Here is a 21675-nt window from a genome sequence, read left to right on the forward strand (position 1 = left end):
CTCCATTACTGCCACCCAAAAGACTGTTAACGGTCAATTACAGAATGACCAGAGAGGTGGACATGTCGTTTCCTTCAACATTATTCCTAGCAACATTAGAGTTGCTAAGGCTGTTGGAAAGTGAGGCTTGAGAAAGTTGCAACCTATGAACAAATCAAGGCTGCTACTAAGAAGGAGTCTAAGGGCAAGTTTAAGGGTATCTTGGGTTACACCTGAAAATGATAGCGTGTCTACTGACCTCATTGGTGACAGCAAGCAGGCCCGGCCCAGGCGCAGTGCAACCGAGGCAATTGTCTAGGGCCCAAAGTTGAAAGGGGCACCCAAAAAACAAAATCCAAATAATTAGGTATAATTTTTTTTTTCTTGTCCAAAGCCCAAAATAAAGGTTGGAGGGAATAACTTGTCTAGGTTCTGGGGATTAAAAAACAATATAACATAAAGGGGATCTGGATGGTACAAGTCGTCCAGGTTTTAGGCATGGAGGAGAGGCATAAGATTCAAGTTTTTCAGAGGGAGCTCCCTCTCTGCTTGGAGCTTGTCACCCAACTGCCCAAGCCTAAGGTATTACGGAGAACACATACCATTTTCAAATTTCAGCTTAATTTTTGTTTTATGAGTCAGAAGCTTCGTTTCTTTTGCTTGAATTTTTCTGGTTTCTGTTTTCAAATTTAGGGTTTTTTGGTAGCTATTGAGAGGTGCAAGCAGCAGATTTCAGATGCAATTGCAGATTACCTATATGGAAAATCTGAGTGTTTTGAGCAGACTTCAAGTGAGGGGCATGTTTTTGAGGAATTCATTCCATTAACAAGGATTTCATACAACTCCAGATGCACCACTCAAAGAGGTATGAAAAAAAGACTCCACCTTCATCAATATTAGTAAATTTTGTGACTGCCCTTTTGTTTGGTTGCTTATAAAATTTAAGGTGAAGAAGTGGAAAGTATTGATTTTTAGGTGTAGGGTAATGGCAGGAGGATCAAGTTAAAGGCTATAGTGGTGGAGATGAAGAGAAATGGGGTGCTTTTCAACCTTTCAAAAGGGGAAAAAAGCATTGGAAAGACAAATGGACCGGTGGCTAAAGAACCTTCTTCGGCTTCGATTACTAGTTCCACCAAGGACACCGTGAATGGAGGCAGTGGTGGGAACAACAAGAAAGAAAAGAAAGATAGACAGGGAAACAAAGGCAAAATCGGTCACCGGAGTTGCACCGCCGATTCTTGCATGCTCTTCTCTTCAACAACTTGGTGGTTGACATGGTATACAGTTGAGATTAATTTAGTGGGATATGTTATTTTATATAATTGGATGAATATGTGATTAGATTGGGATGTATTGGATGTGTTTAATGTGTTCTGCGTATATTTGATTTTTCATCTTTTTTTAATCATAATTTTGTTGATGTGAATAAAATTTTACACATACATGACAGAAATTGGAAGGCATTTTGCATGCTACTAGTGATGAATTTTTTACATATACATGTGATTATCCTCGCAAAATATTTATTTTAAACAAATGTTTCTTTATTAAAAAGGGCACATTTTGGGCTTTCGCACTGGGCACCAAAAAACTCAGGACCGGCCTTGACAACAAGTCAAGCATCTTTCGTTGCTTCGAATCCCATATCAGAAGGCCCTCACCAAGGAGCCCAGAATTCAACCAAAACAGGGGATTCCGAATTAAAGACAAGTGATTGCCATGCTACATCATTAGAAGCAAGCACTTCAACGGCAGTAATAACGCATATACAAGTGTTGAGTGTTGATTGGTTAGGATATAATGTAGAGGAGTGCCACATAGGCAAATCAGTTAGATTGATTGGTTAGGATATAAGATAGAGGAGTGCCACTTAGGCAAGTCAGTTAGAGGAGTGCTATAAAAGCTACTGTAAAAACGTTTACTCTTCTTATGTTCAATTGAGATATTTCTACATTTTCCGCTGCTATCTTCTTTCTCTCTAATAATCTTTCTTTCTCAAACTCCTTGGATTCTTTGAGTTTCTGGTTTACTTTTCTGGTGTTATCATGGTATCAAGAGCCTGTGATCGTGCGTGGGTGTGTGCTCATCGAAGTCAGTAATGGAAGTGTGATGATCTGCGAATCTGTCTATTTGGAGCATTTTTTTCTTGGCGATTTGGGGTTGCAATCAGGGTGAAGCAGGAATTTCAGGTGCTGTGTAGTGTTTCTTTGTTGTTTTTCGCTCTCTTGTGGGTGTTTCTGGCGTTTTTCTTTTAGTAGTTTGTGTTGTTTGATTTGCGAAGATGAAGTTGTAGAGGCCAATGCCATTGTTATATTAGTTGATTGAGCACTGGGTAGTTGAAAAGGCCAATGCCATTACTTTGTGCTAAGAAAGAATCTTAAGGCCAATGCCATTGATTCAAGAAAGTTGAGTTTGTCACGGTCTAGGTCAAGAAAATTGTTATATTTGTCTGAAGCTTTATTCAAGAATTGGTAAATTGTTGAGTGTTGAACTATATTTGGTATGGCTCCCTCTGTGAAAATTGAGGGATTGTTGGGCATGCTCACTATTCGTCTTGGTGAGCATAATTACACAAAATGGTCATTTCAATTCAGGTCTGTGTTAAAGGGGTACAAACTGTTTGATCATTTCGATGGTTCAGCTTCTTGTCCGTCGAAGTTTGTGGTTAATGCTGAAAGTGGGGTTACCAAAGAATTGACAGATGCTTTTCAAGATTGGGAGACCACGGATTTATCTCTGTTGAGTCTGTTGATAGCAACGTTGACTGATGATGCGATAGAGTATGTTATCGGGTGTAAGACTGCTGCTGAAGCTTGGACAAATCTTGAGGAAAGGTTTGCATCAGTATCTAGGACAGGTATTAATCACTTGAAAACCGAATTACATACAGTCCAAAAAGGTGGGGATTCAATGGATAAATATCTGTTACGAATCAAGACAATCAGGGATCAATTGATGGCTGCAGGGGAATATGTTTCAGATAATGATGTGATGATTGCTGCTCTTGCTGGGTTACCTCGAGAGTTTGCAACTATTAGGACGATTATTCTTGCGAGGGACTCTAATGTCACTATGAAGGAGTTTAGGGCACTGTTAATTGGTGCTGAAAGGGAAAATGATGTGGTTATGAATTCATTAACTCATAATATGGCTGGTTTGTATACTAATGGTGCATCCAGTTCCAATTCATCTGTCAATGAACCGTCTAGTACTGGAGTTGTTCTTACTGCTGCTCCACTGCCACAACCAGTGTCATTCTTTCCACAGTCTCAAATGATGCAACCTGCGTATGGTCCTCATCAAAATTCCTATGGATCAGGTGGTGGGTGTGTTGGTTCCTTGGAGCAGCATCCACAGGATAATTCAAGGCAACACCAAACTTCAGTGCAGTTTCCTGGTTCTCAACAAAGGTTTTCCAATGGAGGACAGTCAAGGGGAAATAACACTTATCGATCAGGCTTTAAAGGTAAAGGGTCGAATTATAGGAATAATAGTGGTTGGAATGGAAATGTTGAGTCTAGGACTACATTACATCCAGAGTGTCAAATCTGTCAGAGAAGAGGGCATACTGCTCCGAATTGTTTTTATAGAACTGTGCAAAGTACTTCACCACATTTCAATACTGAATGTCAGATTTGTGGAAAGAGGGGACATAGTGCTCTGGAATGTTATCACAGGGGCAATTATTCCTATCAACCTTCTGGTCCTCCTGCTTCTCTTGGACCTACATTTCCTGGTCATTCCTCAATGATTCCTCCATCACAGGGTCCTGTTCAACAGCCTCCGAGTTTTGCTGCTCATTATTCATATCAGGGGCATGCACCTATGCAAGGGATGCATGGTTCCCAGCACATACATGCATCTGATCTTCCATATCAAGTCCCATCTGCAGTACAAGCAATGAATGTTCAGAGTTCACCATCATATTCCAATGCTGCAAATTGGATTGTGGATACAGGAGCCTCACATCACATGACATCTGATCTTGCTAGCCTACATCAAGTGTCTTCTTTTGAAGGTTCAGAGAACATTAAAATTGGCAATGGTCAAGGTTTGCCGATTAAGAATACTGGTTCTGCAATTATTAAAACACCGTCTCATTCTATTTTTATGACAAATGTGCTGCATGTTCCATCTCTTGCTGTGAATCTAATCTCTGTAAAGCAGCTGTGTAAAGATAACAGATGCTGGTTTATTTGTGATGACATGAATTTCTTTGTGCAGGACAAGGTGACAAGGGAGATCTTGTACAAAGGAAGGAGTAGACCTCACGAGTTGTTTCAGATTCCTGTGTCTTCGTGGATAGTTCCAAAGGCATTTATTGGACAGTTGCTCAAGTCTTCTCTCTGGCATCAAAGGCTAGGGCACCCTACAAATGAGGTCATGGCAGTTATGTTAGCTAAGTCTCAGATTCCAGTTTCTGTGGATAATAAGCATACCATGTGCATAGCTTGTATTCATGGGAAGATTACTAGAAAACCTTTTGATACTGAGTCATCTAGATGTATCTTACCTTTTGATAGAATCCATTCTGATGTTTGGGGACCCTCCTCTGTTAAGTCTATAGAAGGGTATAGATTTTATGTTGTATTTGTTGATGATTGTACAAGATACATGTGGATTTTTCCCTTATATAATAAATCAGAGGTGTTTTCGATATTTGTCAAGTTTTATAAGTATATTGAGGTTCAATTTGGAGTTCAAATAAAGTCCTTTCAATCAGATGGAGGTGGTGAGTTTGTTAGTCATTTGTTTAAAGAATTTCTGCAGTCTAAAGGAATGATTCATAGAATTTCTTGCCCATACACTCCCCAACAAAATGGATTGGTTGAAAGGAGGCATAGCCATGTAGTTGAAACAGCAATCACTTTGATGAATGCTGCTGGGTTGTCACAGGAGTTTTGGTATCTGTCTTGTGCACATGCTGTGTACTTAATCAACAGAATGGCTTCTAAATCATTACAAATGAATTCACCATATTTTGGGTTGTATGCTAGGCATCCCTCAGTAAAGGACTTGAAAATATATGGTTCAGCTGTGTTTCCATACTTGAGACATTATAATGACAGTAAACTTCAGTCTAGGTCTGTCATGTGTATATTCTTAGGATATGCTTCAGGTTACAAAGGGGTTATCTGTTACAATTTGCAGACACAGAAATTGGTTTTATCTAGGCATGTTCTTCATGATGAGTCTGTGTTTCCTGCCAAATGTAAACCATCTGAGATGTTGAGTGGTCACTCTGTTCCAAGCTTGGTCACCTCTACTCCAATTCTGGTTCCCTTTAGAGCTTCAAGTGAACATGACAGTGAGTCTCCAGAGCCAGTTTAGTTACAAAGGCAGGGATCTGGAACACAGGAATCTGGGCAGGGATCTGGCACACAGGAATCTGGGTCTTTAAGCTCATCTCCTGTACAAGATCTCCAGCAACCTTTGTCACCTGTCCTGAGTCCTGCATCTCCTCAGGTATCACTTCCTATTTCTGAGAGTGATTGGAATTCCATTCCTGCTAATAACACTAACACACATTCTATGACAACAAGACTTCAAACTGGGGTTATTCAGAGGAGAGATTATACTGCGTTTTGTGCTAGCTTCCCTGAATTGCAGTCCTTGGGAGTTGGTCATGGATCTCTGTGCTCTGATGGATTCTCGTTTCTGGCTGAGAGTGTTGAGTGTGAGGAACCAAAGACTTTTAAAATTGCAGCTACGAATTCTAATTGGCAGCATGCTATGCAAGATGAGTTTGATGCTCTTAAAGGGCAAGGGACTTGGGTTCTTGTCCCTCCTCCTCCTCACAGAACTGTGATTGGGAGCAAATGGGTGTACAAATTGAAAAGAAACCCTGATGGCAGTATATCTCGATACAAGGCACGTTTGGTGGCTCAAGGTTATACACAGGAACATGGGCTGGATTATTCTGAGACATTTAGTCCAGTGGTGCGACATACTACAGTGCGTTTAATTCTTGCACTTGCTACCAGTCACAAATGGGAACTTCGCCAACTTGACATCAAAAATGCATTTCTGCATGGTGAGTTGCAGGAAGAAATATACATGCAGCAACCACAGGGGTTTGTTGATTCCAGAGTGCCTAACCATGTCTGCAAACTTGTTAAATCCCTGTATGGACTTAAACAGGCTCCGCGAGCCTGGAATGCTAAATTCACAGGAGTCTTACCTTCGATGGGATTCACTGTTTCACAATCTGACACAAGTCTTTTTGTTAAGACAGATGGTGCGGATATTATTGTGTTACTTTTGTATGTAGATGATATAATCCTTACAGGTTCGAATGTTACCAAAGTTCAGGGTGTGATTACTGCTCTAAGTGAACTATTTGATTTAAAGGACATGGGACGGCTCACATACTTCTTAGGGCTGCATATTCAATATAAAGGCAATGGAGATATGTTTCTTAGTCAGACTAAATATGCACAAGAGCTTATCAAAAAAGCAGGGATGGAGAATTGTAGGCCTGCACCAACACCTTCAAAGCCTCATACTCAGTTACTTCTCTCTACAGGGCAACCTTTGTCTGATCCAAGTCTCTATCGCAGTATTGTTGGCGCACTTCAGTATTTGACCTTTACCAGGCCTGATATTGCTCATTCTGTCAATGTTGTGTGTCAATATATGACTGCTCCAACTGATGCACACATGTTCCTTGTCAAACGGATACTCAGATATCTTCAAGGGACTCTACTGTGTGGACTTACTTATCGATCAGCTCCTGATATTCATATTTCTGCCTATTCCGATGCTGATTGGGGTTCTGATATTAACACCAGGAGGTCAGTTACAGGTTATGTCGTCTTCCTTGGTTCTAATCCTGTTTCTTGGCAGTCCAAGAAACAATCTTCTGTGTCTCGCAGCTCCACCGAAGCGGAGTATAAAGCTCTAGCTAATTGTGCAGCTGATGTCTGTTGGATACGGTCACTCATGAAAGATCTCCATCAGTTTTTACCTGCTCCTCCTGATTTACACTGTGATAGTATTTCAGCATTATCTCTTAGCACCAACCCTGTCTTCCATTCCAGGATTAAACATCTTGATATTGATTATCATTTTGTTCGTGAGCGGGTGCAGAAGAAGGATATCGTGGTGCACTATATCTCTACAGACAATCAAGTTGCAGATGTTCTTACTAAGGGTCTTCACAGTCCTGTGTTTGTTAAGCACTGCATCAATCTCAGCCTTGGGATTCCTGGCTGCGATTGAGGGGGGATAATAACGCATATACAAGTGTTGAGTGTTGATTGGTTAGGATATAATGTAGAGGAGTGCCACATAGGCAAATCAGTTAGATTGATTGGTTAGGATATAAGATAGAGGAGTGCCACTTAGGCAAGTCAGTTAGAGGAGTGCTATAAAAGCTACTGTAAAAACGTTTACTCTTCTTATGTTCAATTGAGATATTTCTACATTTTCCGCTGTTATCTTCTTTCTCTCTAATAATCTTTCTTTCTCAAACTCCTTGGATTCTTTGAGTTTCTGGTTTACTTTTCTGGTGTTATCAGTCCTGAGCCTCACAAACGACACTCCACCACAGCGGCTTGTTCATCCAGAATGTGGGACTGTAACTCAATGATCCGACAGAGCAAGTTCAAAGAGTTGATTAGCAAGGTAACCGAGAGCCCGTGGACTAGGACGACAACAACGATGGAGTCAAAGACTACAACCGTGGCCGCAGAGGATTACCTGATTGAATATCTTAACCAATGAGCTATTTGCACAAAGGGTTGTGCCCAATGAAGCTATTATCTTGCCTGACGGGCATGTTTGACTTCTCTGCTGCTCTTTCACATCATCGCCGGATGACTCTGTGGGCCTTATCAACCTTCTCTAATGCTTATGATCAGATCTTATCCTACTTCAGCAACCACCATCAACAGCCGCGCCAAGAGTTTTTGTTGTGGTTAATTATTGGAGACCTGTTAGCCGTCAGATTTTATATGTGTTCACTTGAGTTCGTGGTTGAGATGTATAAAGTTGGAGCTTCATTTGAATTTGGGTTCCCAAATCGAACTGAAAATTTGAATATGGATGAGCATCGCAAAGTCATAGCAAACAAAGTTGCCCTTTACGATCAGTACATAGCTTGCAGGCTTCCCCTCATTGTGCCTGTATTGTCATGGTGGACTTTCGAATATTCCCATTTGCTACAAGAGAAATATGGCTTAGTGGTGAGGCTTTTTTCATGTGTTCTTCATGCTTAATGTTTCTTATGCCTGTTATCATCAATCTTCTGGAAGAGCCTATTGGAGTTGTAAGTTGTACAAACTTTGCTCAAATTTGTAATACTTGGGGGGCTTATGTTTGCACCTAAAATATGCACAATTTTACTTATTTGGGCCTAAAGTCAAAATATGGCATTTGGAGGATTATTGTGCAAAAAGACTAACTTGTAAGATATTTAGCTGCATCAAGTAGGATGGTTTGACATTAAAATAATGTTTTTCCCTTTATTTGGGTGGTGGAGGTGTGCCAAAAACTTTGTTTAATCAAGGCAATTGCTTGATTTCCCATTGCAAGTGGATTGGAAGGCAACATGCGGACATTTGGGTAGTAGACATGTGGAGGAAGGAAACCAACTTACTTCTTTTAAATATTAATCTATTGCAAGTAAGATTAATAGACATGTGGTGGAAATGTGAGTTAGCCTCTTTTAATATTATTTCATATGCAAGCTGGGAGTGGAGTTCTCTCCACAGGTTCAATGTTCTCAGCAAGTGGGTCTCTCTTAGTTCTCTATATAAAGAAGCAGAGGCAAAATGATTATGGACACTCAACCAATCAATCAAGCAATTCTACTCAAATTAGCTCCTTAATTTCCTTGTGAACTTTTACTTTTAGCCAAGCACCCTTTACTTTCCTTGTTTTTAGCTCTGCTGCTCACTTGGTAGTATCGATGTCCTTTGTATTTTTATTTACAACCTTCAAACCCATTCCCTAAACCACCAAAAATTACCACAAGACTAGAGCAGCTTGCCCGAACCATTGGGAACAAGCTCGAACCTTGTATTTGGCATCCCTATGTACTTATAATGCTTTGTACTTTAAATAATTACATTTATGTACAACTCATTCCAGTAATTTAATTTACAAGCAATCTACAATACCAATAATTTACTTTCCTCTATCATTTACACTTCTAGCGAACCTGCCATTTACATATTATTACATTTCTCCACATAAGTGAAATCCTTATCTTTAAGGCAAAGAAAGAACCTTGATTTGAGCCACTCCCACTCAATAACACAATCTCTTGGTTAGAAGTCATACTCATGCGCAATCTCAAACATTCAAATCCCGTCTACTAGCGGCATCTAGTAGTGGCACACTCACACACACCAATTTCTTGTTCGAGTAAATTCACGCCATGCCCCGAGAGGCCCATGATGAATTTAGGGGGCGAACTGGAGCAAGGAGAATGCAAAGAAAAATACACGAGAGAAGTAAGAGATAAGAGAGAATAAATCATCCCAGTTAGTTAACATGGCAGGACTTCCAAGGTTTTTTGCGTTGAAATCAAACCACAGCAAAAATTGCTTGCGCATCATAAATCAAAACATCGGGCAATATCGTGGGATTGTCCAGTTCTCGGAAGCTGATGTTAACAGCTCACACGCGAGGTTCGAAGTGGAGAGGGCCGACGGTAACGGTGAACTTGTGCATATTAAATGCGCTACCAACTGCAAATACTTGAGAAGAGGTGACGAATGGGAGCGCTGGATTGTGGCTGCGGGTGAAGAACCAGAGGAAGATCAAGGCCACTGGGCCTGCACTTTGTTTCTAGCCTCAGATTATCCATAAAGACAACAAAGCAGACATCAGTTTACTCCACGTGGCACTGCGGCGTTATGTAAGGTTGTACACTGTAAACCAGGGCGCCGCATTGATCGAAGGAGTACTCCCCACGGGCATGGGACGTCTTGCAGAGGGAGCCGCTGCTAACAACTTCAATCAATGCCTCTACGCAGACGAGAGAGGCACCAACCTTGAAAACCGTGTGGTTCAGTTCACAGTCATAGACTTGGATCCACTCGCACTACCTGACACTTTTGTACTGAAATCAAACAGCTGCGACAAATACTTGAGCAACATACTTGATGAAGAAAACCAAAATCATGTGATTGTTCAATTCGCCGGAGAGGATCCTAAGAGGGAGCATTCAATCTTCCAAGTAGAGCAGGCAAACAGTAAGGACTATCAAGAGAATCATTACGCGCACATCAAATGCTTGTACAACAAGTATTTGAGAAGGATGGACGTAGACAAGCAATTGATCATGGCAGTGGCTGACCGACAAGATGAAAGAACAAAAAGTTGGGGTTGCACGTTGTTCAAGCCTAGCGTGTCGGACAGGCCAGCAAAAACCACAACAACATCTCTGCTATTTGCGCCACGTGCAAAGCGGCCTCTACACAAGGCCATTCGACGAGAATAGATTCGAATTACGCCTCAGCGACGAAAAACCTGACTCCCATGAAGCGGATGTCTACACAGCCATCCGCAGCCTTCCATGATAATTATTCATCATTATCATTTGATGTTTGTGGGTAATGTCTTTGAAAACCCTCACGAGACTTCACTCGTCCCATTGGACCGGTCACCTATGGGTTTAAAGACTTATTCCTTGTGCTACAATATGCATGCGTCGTGTTCCTTGTGAAAGAGACAATATCATTTTATCACTAGTTTCATTCCTGTTTCTTGTTTTTAATTTAACTTCAATTGGTCTGTATTAAAGCAATAATCACACATCCTATTTGTGTGGAAAGGTATTTGTGTACTAGTGTTTTTTTAAATGTTGTCCAATCAGGTTGTGTCACTTAACATTTTAATTAATAAAAGAATGATGTATTATTCAAACAATACTTTTTTTATATCACATATTTGACAACTTTATTAATCTTAAAATTCACTATAAATTCATACGATCTCTTAAAAGTATTTCGAAAAGTACTACGAACTTGTAATCACTTGAACTTTCGTCTCATATTCATACCATCAAATTCACTAAAATACTAAGAAAAAATTATGATATTTTTGTATGTTATTGTCACGCCCGAACCCAAGTTCGGTAATAAAAGCTCGAACCTGAATCCGAAACGTGAGTTAAAAACTCAATCAATAAAAGAAAATTGATACGGGTTGGAAAATGAACTCCTCTTATTAAAATAACTCCAAAATCCTTACAGGGTGTGCAAAAATAATAAATTAAAACTCTTACATCCCTCGTCTAACACAACCTTAGTTCGTCTATCACCTATCTTGCTAAATAACTCACTTGTAAAATAATAGGTGAGGGGTGGGCAACAACCACTATCGCTCAATGAGTAGAATATGTAATATGCCAGTCAAGCAATGCCTTTTTACACACTCTAGAAAATATAATAATAATATCAAAGTTTTAACCACGTAATTTCATATCACATCATCCCTTTACGTGTTCATTACATCCTTCATAAATTGTAACTCACCACGTGACCCCTACTGGTATTTCCGCCCTAATGTCCTCGTGTGCAGTTTACATTTATCCCTCGGATTAATGCAACACTAAAGTTCTCATGCTCCATGAACATATCCAAATAATTCACATATCACCATATTAATAATTCCAAAAGCATTTCAACAAATCCAACATGCTTGACTTAAAATAGATAGAGATTTATAAATAGATAAAACCCACAATAGGTTGTGGTTTTCATTTATCAGAAGAAAAAAAAATACTTTGAAACACATTACATAAACCACTCACCTTAATTATCAGAACCTTGGCAAGACAACCCAACTAACAAGATCAACCCATCAAACTCCAACTCTAAACTCTCTTTCTTTCTACGTGAACACCAACACTTTGCATGTTCTTCATGTTGCCATATTTCCAATAAAAAGGGAGCAAAGCTCCTATTTATAGGTTAGGGAAGCCGGCAACAACTTAGTTGCAAATGGATAGTTTTGGCGGTCTCAAATGCAAGGATAAACTGGTGTCCTAAAATCTTTCCACACAGCCACTTTTTGATGAAGACTAAGCAACCTATACTGCTTATTCATCAAACCTATAATCACACGTGTAAGAAATACAAGTGACTAAGCACTTAAACATATCCACCCTTGCCACCTCCAAGTTCCATGTTGCACCATTAATTACCAATAAAATTGGCATCAAAACTCTAAATAAATATTTATTTTTAAAATACGGCGTCTCACAGTTATACAATAAATAATAAACCTAATTAAAATAATAGACCAAATTCTTAGTACAAGTACTAGAAAAACTGCCCTCACTCTGTTGCGTGTTTTGAAACAATAATCCACAACAACCATGAATCATTTCCAGAGAAGATACAAAATTTGGATAACAACACCTAGCATTGAATTGATACTCAAAAGTCAGCAAAAAGACAACGCATTCTCAAATACATCAGTCTGGACAATGCACATTTTACTTCAGTAACCTCACAAAACTACAATCAACACAGCTATTTGCAAATAATTCAAAAACTAAATAGACAGCTGAACCAACATGGTAATATATGTATTTAAGTTTGCATTTACATTCTATTTACTTTACATCAAGAGCCCAAACGGGAAGATTTCAAAAACAAAACGAGTATGATCATTGTGTTCCATTAATTACCTAAAATTCAAAAGTTTACACTCATTAGTACGTTGAAAAAACCTAACTACATTTCATTAAACTAAATTTTTTATAGAATACGAGGAGTACATAATTTGTATTGTTTAAATGGAAATAGAATAACAAACAACATCATTCACTACCCATTTTATTAGGTAGTAATTTCTTCCAACTGCAATTGGTGAGATTGTAGGAAAACTTCGAGTAAAGCCTTCAACTATCCCTAATAGACAAAGTTTACCTGAGCAAATTACGGACAAAGCTAAATATTCAAATGCATTGAAGTGGAAAACAAAGTACAATTCGAGGACAGATTGAATCCTTCAGTAACTAAGAACCAATGAAGTGAAACTTTTAAAACTTTGCCTTCTATATATGGATATGCTTCCTATAAGAAACATTTGATTTGTAGATTGTACTGCATCATCAGTTTTATACTTATAGTTTCAAGTAATCAGCCTACTACATGGGGGAAGATACAGAAAAGAGAAAGTAGAAGAGTAGAAGACATAATACTTGAGCATCTAGCAGAAATAGTAACTTTCTGAAGAAGAAAAAAAGTGTTAAACTGTCTTACAAATTCAATCATTAACGTTATATTGTGATCCAAGATAAAGTATACAGTTCATTTACAAACCAAAACAAAGTGTTATCAAAGAAAAATGATTAAGATGTTGAAAATACAAAACTGGATTGGGTAGCCATATCTTTCATTTGGTAATTAAACGAATAATTTAGAGTGATACAAATCCGATTCAAAACTAAGGGAAGGGGGAGGGTTGAACCCGGCAGTGAGATTAATACGAAGGCCTTAACCACTGGGGAATCGACAAAATATAAGCTTAATCGACAAAATTTAAGCTTAATCAAAAGTTTAATTACCTTTTCATTTTTTATAGTAAGCACAACCTTTTGTCTTCCCTTCTGCATGCTATCGATGATTCAGTTTCCATCTCTAATGCATGATTTTTCTTTTCCTGTCAAGAAAAAAAGAACCCAAATTAGTTTTCCAGAAATTAAAGAACCAAAATTTAGTAAAAAATACCAGAAAAATTAGACCTTTGAGCAGAAGAAAGCAGGGAGGAGGAGCTGAGGAAGACAAACCAATGGGAAGTAAGAATCTAAAATAATTCTTAAGTTCCAATAACATTTTTTTCACCAAGTGCTCAACCAAATTTCATTAACCTAAGTGTTAAACAAAATTTTCATCATTCTCTTAATAGTTTTCCTTTGTCTTGTAAGTCTTAAACAGTTTTCAGTTCATATTCTCCAACAGCTGGATCTCTGAGGAATGTTCAATCATGTAAAGGCAAGTTCTTCCAATTAAGGCAAAATCCAAGACAACCATAAACTTCCAAAAACTACTGTTTCCTGACACTGACCAAATTAATTAAGAAATCCCTCAAAAACCAATTGTATATAGCGTTTAAGAAAAAAAAATCGATATAACTTCCAAATATTGTTATAGATGTTTGATAAAAGAATTGAAAAGCTTAAATAAAAATAAAACATACATATGCATGCATGTGTATGGTGTATGAACAAAGAAACAATGATGGCCTTTTAGCTTGGTGGTGACTAATATTTAAGCAGCCCTCTGGTTTTGTAGTCACATTTGTGTGAAAAATGCAGTGAAAATTCATGCATGAAGCGTTCACCTTTTCCCTTCCTGCATGAAAAGATAGATAAAAATAAATAACCATTATTCCAGATAAAAGGGAAGATTTAAAACGCATATATTCAAACTATGTAGCTTGAGATGAGAGGAGAATTGAAAGCATCATCAAACGAAAACTGCAGAAAAATCTAACTAAAAGTAAAATAACCTCGGTTAACAGAAGCAGTTTAGCACCCAAATAAAATTGGTAGAACAACGAATATAAGTCAAAATGTGGAGGAAAACAACAAAAGCAATCAAGCAACAAATTATACCAATACTTAAACAAAACCCCACCATCATTAAAATTCAAATTAGGAAAAGGTTAGGGAAAAATGACCTGATCGATTGGGTGCATGGAACTGGTGCAGACGGGGAATTCCGTATAATTTATAAATATTGTACAAATATGAGAAACAAAGATGGTTAGGGACAGATTAAGTCGATTAGAGAAAACAGACATGGTTAGTTGAAGGAGGCAATCTACAAACACAAATTACCAATAAATATTCTCATATCGAAAATTTAGCACCAATTGAAAGAGGAAATCCATACAGAAGTTGAGAAACCCACCATTTATAATAAGCATACACACAGATACCTGAAAAGCACCAAAGGGACGAACACAGATTCTGCAATTAAGCACCAATTGAAGAGCGAATTTAACCGGTTATAGAGAATCACCATTCTTCAACCAATTGCAAATGTCTGCCCTGCTTTTTCTTTATACTCCTTGTTTGGCTCTTTTATACCTTCAATCTACAAACCTTCTTGTATTTAGTAAAACAAATGCTTATAATCGGTTTATTTGGTGGGAAACTTCATATTTAGAAACATAAACAAAAATTTTAAAAGTACCTTATAATCTTTTTTTCAAAGACAACCATACGAAGATGAAGATGTGAATCATGTGATGTAATTTTTGTTTGGGGTAATCTCAGATTACTACTTAGAAGTTTCTTGATTTCAATCTTTCATACATCAAGTTTTTTTCATCCTAGTCTGGTACTTAAAGTCCTAATTCTGGAACATTTTCATACATCTGTTAAATTTTTCGTCAAAATCTCTGTTAACTGATGACATGGCACTCATATGAACAATGACAAGATGCCACGTGTCAATATAAGTCCATGTGGATATTTAAAAAATTATAAAAAAAAATTTGTTTTCCCCCTCCCCCCACTTCCGCGCACCCTCCTACTCTTCCATTTCCCAAAACCCCACTTCCCTCTGTAGAATCCCCAAAACCATGCCCAAACCAAAACCGACCTCCAAATTCGTCCTCTTCACCCTCACCTTCTTACTCCATTTCCCAACCCCATCAAATCCTCTGAACCCCAAAACTCCGCCGTAGGGATATGCACGAATTCTCAGATTTCCTAACTCAACCAGCAAACAGCAATGACGATGGCAGAATAGCAAGGAATGAAGAGCTAGAAAGAGAAAGAAATGTTTTTGTAATATATTTCTTTTCTGAATATAACCGTTACTCATTTTCTTTCACAATTGGCTACATATATTGTTCCCCAAACACTTAAAGCTAGTTGGCATAACTAATCACTTAACAACTTAATTAAAATACTTATTTAATTGCTAAACTATGATTAAGCTAATCACAAATATAACATTGCCTCACCTTCAATTAAACTTTGTCCTCAAGGTGTTGTTTTAAAACTTGAATTATGGAAATTTTGTAGCGAACTCATCATAATCTTCTCAGGTGGATTCATCAGCATTCTTGTCCTTCTACTGGATGACAGTTGAACCTCAGCTGCATTGTTCTTCTTGTTGACCCTTCTTTATAGCACTGTTGCTGGTTCTTGAGCTTGTAGTCCATCATCAATCATTAGTGGTAACAGTGGTACATGATTAACATCAGGACCCACATGTTTCTTTAAGCAACTGACATGGAAGACTGGATGTATCTTAGAAGTCTCAGGTAGCTTTAGCTTGTAGGCCACACTACCAACTTTCTTCAATACTTCAAAGGGGCCACAGAATTTAGGGTGAAGTTTGTGGTAGGCATGAGTTGCTAGTGACTGTAACTAGTAGGGAATAACCTTCAAGTAGACCAAATCTCCCACATCAAAAGTTATGTCACTTCTATGTTTATCAGCATGCACTGTCATTCTGTTTTCAGCAATAATTAAATTGGTTATAAGCATTGTCAACATCTTGTCTTTTGCAATCAATCCTTGTTCAACACTCTCCAATTTAGCAGAACTAAACTCATAATAGGCAATGTGTGGAGGAGGAAAGCCATAGAAAATTTTGAAATGTGTGAACTTAGAAGTAGTGTGAAATGAAGTGTTATAGCTCCATTTAGCCTAAGGAAGCCACTGGAGCCACTTCTTGGGTTGGCAGCTAGTAAAGCATTTCAAATAGGTTTCTAAATATCAATTGACCACCTCCATATGACCATCACTTTGGGGGTGATAACCCGAACTCATGCATAACTTCGATCCTTATAGTTTAAAAAACTCCCTCCTAAGGAAAATGGTATCCCTATCACCCACTATGTTCAGTGGCATGCCATGTAACTTAAAGATGTTTTCCACAAATTCTTGTGCTACCATACTATTAGTGTATGGATGTCCCAAGTGTAACATCTCACATCGCCCAAAGGAGTGGATCCTATAAGCCTTATATGTATATTCTCATCTCCATATAGCACGAGGCCTTTTATGAGCTCACTGGCTTCGAGTTCCATGGGAACTCCGAAGTTAAGCGAGTAGCGCACAAGAGCACTCCTATGATGGGTGACCCACTGGGAAGTTCTCGTGTGAGTTCCCATAAACAAAACTGTGAAGGCATGGTCAGGGCCCAAAGCGGACAATATCGTGCTACGATGGTGCAGCGAGCCCAAGATGTGGTGAACCTTGGGCCGGGATGTAACACCAAGGCTATGAAATGCCCATACTTAGAAAGCCTATCCACCACCACCAAAATCACTGATTTTCCCTTGTATGAAGGCAAACCACAAATGAAATCCATACTTGTATCTATCCATGCTTGATGTGGTATTGGAAGAGGCAGCAATAACCCCGGTGGTGATATTGTTTCATAGTTATTTTGTTGGCAAGTCCTGTATTCAACCACCCAAGTGTTATGTTTTTTTTCTTCCAAACCCAATAAAAACCTTTTTTCAATCTTTGGTAAGTCTTCAATACCCTTTCATGACCTGTTATGGGGGTGAAGTGATGTTTCTCGAAAACTTGAATAAACCCCCAAGACAATCTTATGTTTGTATTTCAAGAAGCCAATATCCATGTGATACTTAGAGGCAGTGACAATAGTTCCAGAAGCTTTATCTTGTGCCTCTACTTCTTGCTTCTTTAATCTAACCTAAGGATCTTTGTTCTAAATCTCTCCCGAGGTCATCCAACCAACCGAAATATGGATAAGTGACTGCTAGTAATTGTCTTTTCTCCTCCAAAGGTAGCTCAGAGAGAAGTGTGAACCTGGAACCCGAGAGAGAGCATTTGCCACAATATTTTCCTTGCCATGTCTATATTGCACCTCATAATCAAACCCCAACAGTTTGGATACCCATTTTTGTTAGAATGGGGTGTCGATTCTTTAACTCAAGAAATATTTCAGACTGAAATGGTGTTCTTGGAGGTAACTTTGCCACTTTTTAACTGCATAAACTATGGCAATTAACTTTCTTTCATATGTTGACGATGCCCAGTATCGTGGACCTAAAGTTTGGCTGGCAAAAGCAATAGGCCTCCCATGTTGCTGCAAAATTGCTCTAATTCCTAAACCAGAAACATCACACTTAACTATAAAGAGTTCTGCAAAGTTGGGTAAAGTGAGCAATTAGGGTGAAGTTATGGCTTGTTTCAATTGCTGGAAGGCAGCCTCAGTTGCTTATGTCCAAAGGAACCCTTCATTTCCAGTGAGTTTGTATAATGGTTGGCAGATTTTGCCATAGCCAAGTATAAATTTTCTGTAGTAGCCTGTTAAACCCAAAAATCCCCTCAATTCCCTCACATTCTTAGGAGCAGGACACTCAAATATTGCTCAAATTTTTTTGCAGAATCCACAAAGACTCTCTCACTGGATACTATGTGGCCTTGGTAATCCACTTGGTGTTGCACAAAAGAACACTTTTGTTTCTTGACAAACAGGTGATATTGTTGTAACAATTCCAAAGTTTTTTGCAAATGCACTAGGTGCTTCTCCCAAGACTGACTATAGATCAAAATGTCATCAAAGAACACAAGGATAAACTTTCTTAAGTGAGGCTTAAATATGTCATTCATGAGGCTTTGAAATGTTGCAGGGGCATTAGTGATAACAAATGGCATAACCAGGAACTCATAATGTCACTCATAAGTTCTAAAAGTTGTTTTTTCAATGTTATCCTTGTGCATTCAAATTTGGTGGTAGCCGAACTCGAGATCAAGCTTAGAAAAATATTTAGCTCCATATAATTCATCCAAAAGATTATCAATCAGTGGAATATGATACTTGTCATTGATTATGAAGCTATTCAATTCTCTATCATCCATGCATAACCTTCATGTCCATTCCTTTTTCTTCACCAACAACACTGGGAATGAGAATGAACTGTGACTAGGCCTAATGAACCCTAAACTGAGAAGTTCTTGTATTGCTTTCTCAATTTCATCTTTCTGTACAGAGCCATAATGGTAAGGCCTAATGCTTGAAGGCTTAGTACCCTGGAGAAGTGGGATTTTGTGATCATATGCCCTATATGGAGGCAACTGTGAAGGAATCTGAAACACTACCTTAAATCTCATTAAGACTGCCTATAACTTTTTCATCTGTTGAGCACTTAGTGTGCTAGTATCCCTTGGTTTATACTCTAATGAATACAATAAGACCCCCAAGTTAGAATGATAGAATTCCCTATTAAGCTGCTATAATGACATTTCTTGGATAGCAAGCTGTGGTGGTATATTATGTGACAGTTTAAACTTGCCTTTGCCCATTTGAAACTCCATTATGAATAATTGAAAATCCCAGAGTACCGGACTCATAATAGATAACCATTGCACTTCCAACACCAAGTCACAACCTGCCAAATGCAATGCAAACAAATCAGTGTGACAATGGTATCCTCCTAATTCCAAAGGAATGTGTCTACAATAACCCTGACTTTTGATTTTTCCTCCATCTGCAATCATTACTTCAAATGTTTTGGTTTTTTGTAAAGACCACCCCAACTTCTTAGTGAACCTAGAATCAATGAAGTTGTGGGTAGTACCTATGTCTAAGAGGATTCGCACAAGTTGGTTATTAACATTGCCTAAAACGTTTATAGTTTGTAGGGAGTTTTCAACATTCATGCCATAAAATGCACATTCACTCAGTGTCATTCCTTGCAATTTAGCTTGCACAACATCGTCATTGTCCTTACACAAGTCCTCATCATCACACGCATCTAACAAAAGCAACTTTTTATGCATGCATTTATGCCCTTAGACTTATTTCTCAGTGCAAAACCAACATCCCCCCATATCTTTCCTTCTCTAGACTTCATCAGGAGTAAGCATATGATATGGTGAATTAGTGGTTCTATGTCTAGGAGGCAGGATGGGCAGTGAAGTGATTTTAGATGCTGGAAGGGTTCTAGGATTGAAGACACGCAACTCATAAAGTTTAGCATGAACCGGAACAACTATAGATATGACATCATGAACAGACACAGCATTCAACAATTTGACATCATAAATCAATTCCCATTTTAAACCTCCAAGGAAGCAACTCTTGAGGAGCACATGACCAACATCTAAAGCACAATTAATAAGCCTACAAAATTCAGTCACATAATCCTTAAGAGTACCTGTTTGGCACAATTTGAAGAGTGCCTTAGTACAATCCTCAAACTCAGATAGCCTAAACTTCTTACAAAGTGCACTAGTAAATTCCTCCCAAGAATGAGTAGTAAGGATGCAATTGCACCATTTGAACCACTGCATCGCTTCATTATCCAAGTAGAAATAGGTTGTAAAGACCGTCTGAGGATCTAGAGTGTTGTAACAAGCAAAGTATTGCTCAGCCTTATAGATCCAAGTAAGAGTGTCATCGTCATTGGAAAATTGGGGAAAATCCACCCGTTGTTGCCAATGAGGCCTCAGAGCTCCGCCTCCTATGTCAAACTGGTCACGACGAGGTGTGCGAGAAGTCTTTAAATCGGAATTGGTGGTGATCAGTGCTGGATTGGAAGATCCGGCACCTCCAGAAAGGATTGTTCGCACCAAAGTTGCTCAAAGAAGAAAGTTAACTTAGCCTCAAAATCAGCGGAGAGTTTAGTCGAGAGCTCAGCATTCGTGGTGGTGATTGAGGATCGAAGGAAATTGGGAAGGTCTGCCAGAGTTTCTTCAACAGTAGTGAGACGAGCATCCATGGTGGTTAATCAAGTCGTCAAAACACGACAGGGCATACAAGAGGGAATCGAAGATCAAGAAGGATGATACCAATTGATATACACCAAATCTCATATTTCCTAACTCAACCTGCAAGCAGCAATGGCAATGGCAGAATAGCAATGAACGATGAGTGAGAGAGAGAAAGAGAGAGAGAGATAGATGTTTTTGTAATATATTTCTTTTCTAAATATAATCGTTACCTATTTTCTTTCACAATTGGCTACATATATTGTTCCCCAAACACTTAAAGCCAGCTGGCATAACTAATCACTTAACAACTTAATTAAAATAATTATTTAATTGATAAACTATGATTAAGATAATCACAGATATAACACACAGGCGAAACCGAAGATGGAAGAGCATCACCATCAGCAACGATTCTAGCTCTGACGTCAAGAGGAGCAGCTACAAAGAATGGAAGAGTAAGAACAGGAGGATACAGCATCGTTGGTGGGTCCAGGTGTTCGATCTGGACCTCCGATCGGTGACTCAGAACACGATTTGTTCAGATCCAATGACATTGATGCCTTAAACCCCGAATGCCTTAAACAACTCTAAATTGGATCTGATTCTACTGTCTAAATCAGCCAAAAGCAACCCGGACATTTGGTATAGCTTTTTGATGTGGCTCCGAGTCAGCCCGTGAGCTCTAAACATACTCAGTACCGAGTCAAGGTTGTGGGTGGTTATGGGTTCGAGCTGGAGCTTCATGGAAGCAGAAATGGTGGAATCTAGAGACAAACCACATGATTTTTTAAGGTAGGTGTCGAAAGTGGAGGTTGGGAACTGAAGTAGGAGTAGGAAAGCGAGGGTGAAGATGATGCGTTTAAAGGTGGGTTTTGGGGGATTTTACAGAGGGAAGTGGGTTTTGGGAAATTGAATATGAGCAAGAAGGTGCGGGGGAAGAGGGAGGGGGATGACAAAAAAAAAAATTTATATTTTATTTTAATTTTTTAAATTTTTTTTAAATATCCACGTGGACTTATATT

At 38.7% G+C, this 21675-nt stretch overlaps 1 protein-coding gene across 3 annotated transcripts; it reads left to right on the forward strand.

Moving 5' to 3' along the window:
• Nucleotides 1-408: 408 nt before the first annotated feature.
• On the forward strand, nt 409-8668 carry LOC137711498 (uncharacterized). 3 transcript variants are annotated; one of them, XM_088695289.1, is made up of 5 exons: nt 409-561; nt 673-843; nt 961-1256; nt 1535-1733; nt 7500-8668. In XM_088695289.1, exons 1-5 carry the CDS (start codon nt 451-453, stop codon nt 7503-7505), a joined length of 783 nt encoding a protein of 260 aa, XP_088551415.1. In that variant the 5' UTR covers nt 409-450; the 3' UTR covers nt 7506-8668. The 3 variants fall into 3 exon arrangements, 1 of the variants encoding a protein (XP_088551415.1); XR_015963294.1 differs by having other exon boundaries at nt 429-561; nt 673-844; nt 955-1256; XR_015963295.1 differs by having other exon boundaries at nt 429-561; nt 673-844; nt 972-1256.
• Nucleotides 8669-21675: the final 13007 nt, after the last annotated feature.

This window comes from Pyrus communis, chromosome 6 (assembly GCF_041283825.1).
Source record: "Pyrus communis isolate YQ-2024b chromosome 6, ASM4128382v1, whole genome shotgun sequence".
Taxonomy (NCBI): domain Eukaryota; kingdom Viridiplantae; phylum Streptophyta; class Magnoliopsida; order Rosales; family Rosaceae; genus Pyrus; species Pyrus communis.